At 39.5% G+C, this 1,886-nt stretch overlaps 1 protein-coding gene across 1 annotated transcript; it reads left to right on the plus strand.

Moving 5' to 3' along the window:
• The first annotated feature begins 66 nt into the window (after positions 1–66).
• LOC103456998 (trace amine-associated receptor 13c-like) lies at positions 67–1,215 on the plus strand. The gene is made up of 2 exons (XM_008396905.2): positions 67–269; positions 388–1,215. The coding sequence occupies exons 1-2, from the start codon at positions 97–99 to the stop codon at positions 1,193–1,195; spliced, it is 981 nt and encodes a 326-aa protein (XP_008395127.1). The 5' UTR covers positions 67–96; the 3' UTR covers positions 1,196–1,215.
• The last annotated feature ends 671 nt before the right edge of the window (positions 1,216–1,886 follow it).

Consider the following 1,886-nt stretch of genomic DNA (forward strand, 5'->3'; position numbering starts at 1 on the left):
GAGGACGGAGAGCTGAATATATAAGACGGTTGTTTGGCAAAGTGATTGAGGCTTAAAATGAACTGAACAGCTTCTTATCTCCTTCTCTGTCTAATTATGAAAACTGTTGATGAAGCTGAACTTTGCTTTCCCCAWCTGCTCAATACATCCTGCAGAAAGACTCTGCTGCCCCCCTCTGTGTCCTTGGTTATTCACTTAACGTTATCTTCCATCTCTCTACTTACAGTATTTTCTAACCTGCTGGTCATCATCWCCATCTGTCACTTCAAGTAAACAGTTTTGGCCTCTTTTGAAAGGAAAACATTTGTAAAGATGATTTTGTATGAATTTATGTGTGGCAAACTTTACTGACACTAACAGTGTGGTGGTGTTTTCTCATTTCTGCAGGAGGCTCCACAGCCCCACCAACATCCTGCTGCTCTCTCTGGCTGTCTCAGACTGCCTGGTGGGATTCCTCRTTTCATTCCAGGTAGTGCTGATMGATGGCTGCTGGTATCTTGGGGACATCATGTGTGCCATTTACTTTATTTTGGATTATATCATCACTACTGCCTCAATAGGAACCATGGTGCTCATATCCATTGATCGTTACGTGGCCATCTGTTACCCCCTGCACTACTCTGGCAAAGTCACCACTGAACGAGCGAAGATGTGCGTTTCACTGTTTTGGATGTGCTCCATTCTTTATCATTGTGTTCTGTTGAGGGATAATCTGCAAAACCCAGGCAGATATAATTCCTGCTCTGGAGAATGTGTCGTTTTTCTAGATCATATTGGGGGAGTTTTTGACCTTTTGTCATCCTTTATTTGTCCTGTCACTGCCATCCTCATTCTGTATGCAAGAGTGTTTGTAGTGGTTGTGTCTCAGGCTCGAGCCATGCAGTCTCATGTTGCAGCGGTCTCACTCCAGGGCTCAGTGAAAGTCATAGCTAAGAAATCTGAAATGAAGGCAGCCGTAACACTTGGGGTTGTTGTCGTTGTGTTTCTTATGTGCACCTGTCCATATTTTTGTGTTTCATTAATTGCAGAAGATGCAGTCAGTGCTTCATCCGTGGCTTTTCTTTTGTTTTATTTTAATTCCACCCTGAACCCTCTGATTTACGCCCTGTTTTATCCCTGGTTTAGGAAATCAGTTAAACTGATTTTTACTCTGCAGATATTGAAGCCAGAGTCGTGTAACACCATCATGATGTAAAGAGAATTTAAGTAACAAAACTTTTTTAATTGGCCAAGAAACTCTGGATTTAAATAAATCCTTGAAGATAATTTACATGATTAGTGTTGAAACTGTTCTGGTCTCGTCACAGATGTGTCTGGATTGTCCATGTCCTTTGTGGCAACAGCACAGATTACATTGTTCAACAAATCCTGTTACAGATTTAATACTATATATATTTACGTGAACATTTATGAATCCTAAAATATATGAGAAATCTTGTCATAAAATCTGATACCCGGCTATGGCAAAAAAAAGTGGCATTTATATTTAGCTTATTGGCAGGACTCAACTTTTTTTACATTTTGATCTATTTTTCTGTCTTATAACTTTAACAAGTAATAAAACATTCTTACCTGTTGTTGAGAAAAATTATTATTTTGAGTGTTTAACACAGTTTAAACCTTTTAGAACCAATTTCTTAAGTTTGAACAGGTTTCTGTTAGTGATTTGAAACAAATACTATTGCTGGGTAAGTATTGAAATAGATCTGCAGGAGAGCCTCGGCTCAGACCCCTGGAGTCTTATCATTAAAGACAGGAGGTCATAAATTAACATATGCAGGAAGGTGGAGGACATTATCACACTTGAATTACTGTGAGAAAGGGAACTTTGGTCGGTTCACGTAACCAGGATGAGAAGTCTTCCAGAACTAACATCTGACATGGTG

The sequence above is a fragment of the Poecilia reticulata genome, linkage group LG2 (assembly GCF_000633615.1).
Source record: "Poecilia reticulata strain Guanapo linkage group LG2, Guppy_female_1.0+MT, whole genome shotgun sequence".
NCBI classification, from domain to species: Eukaryota; Metazoa; Chordata; class Actinopteri; order Cyprinodontiformes; family Poeciliidae; genus Poecilia; species Poecilia reticulata.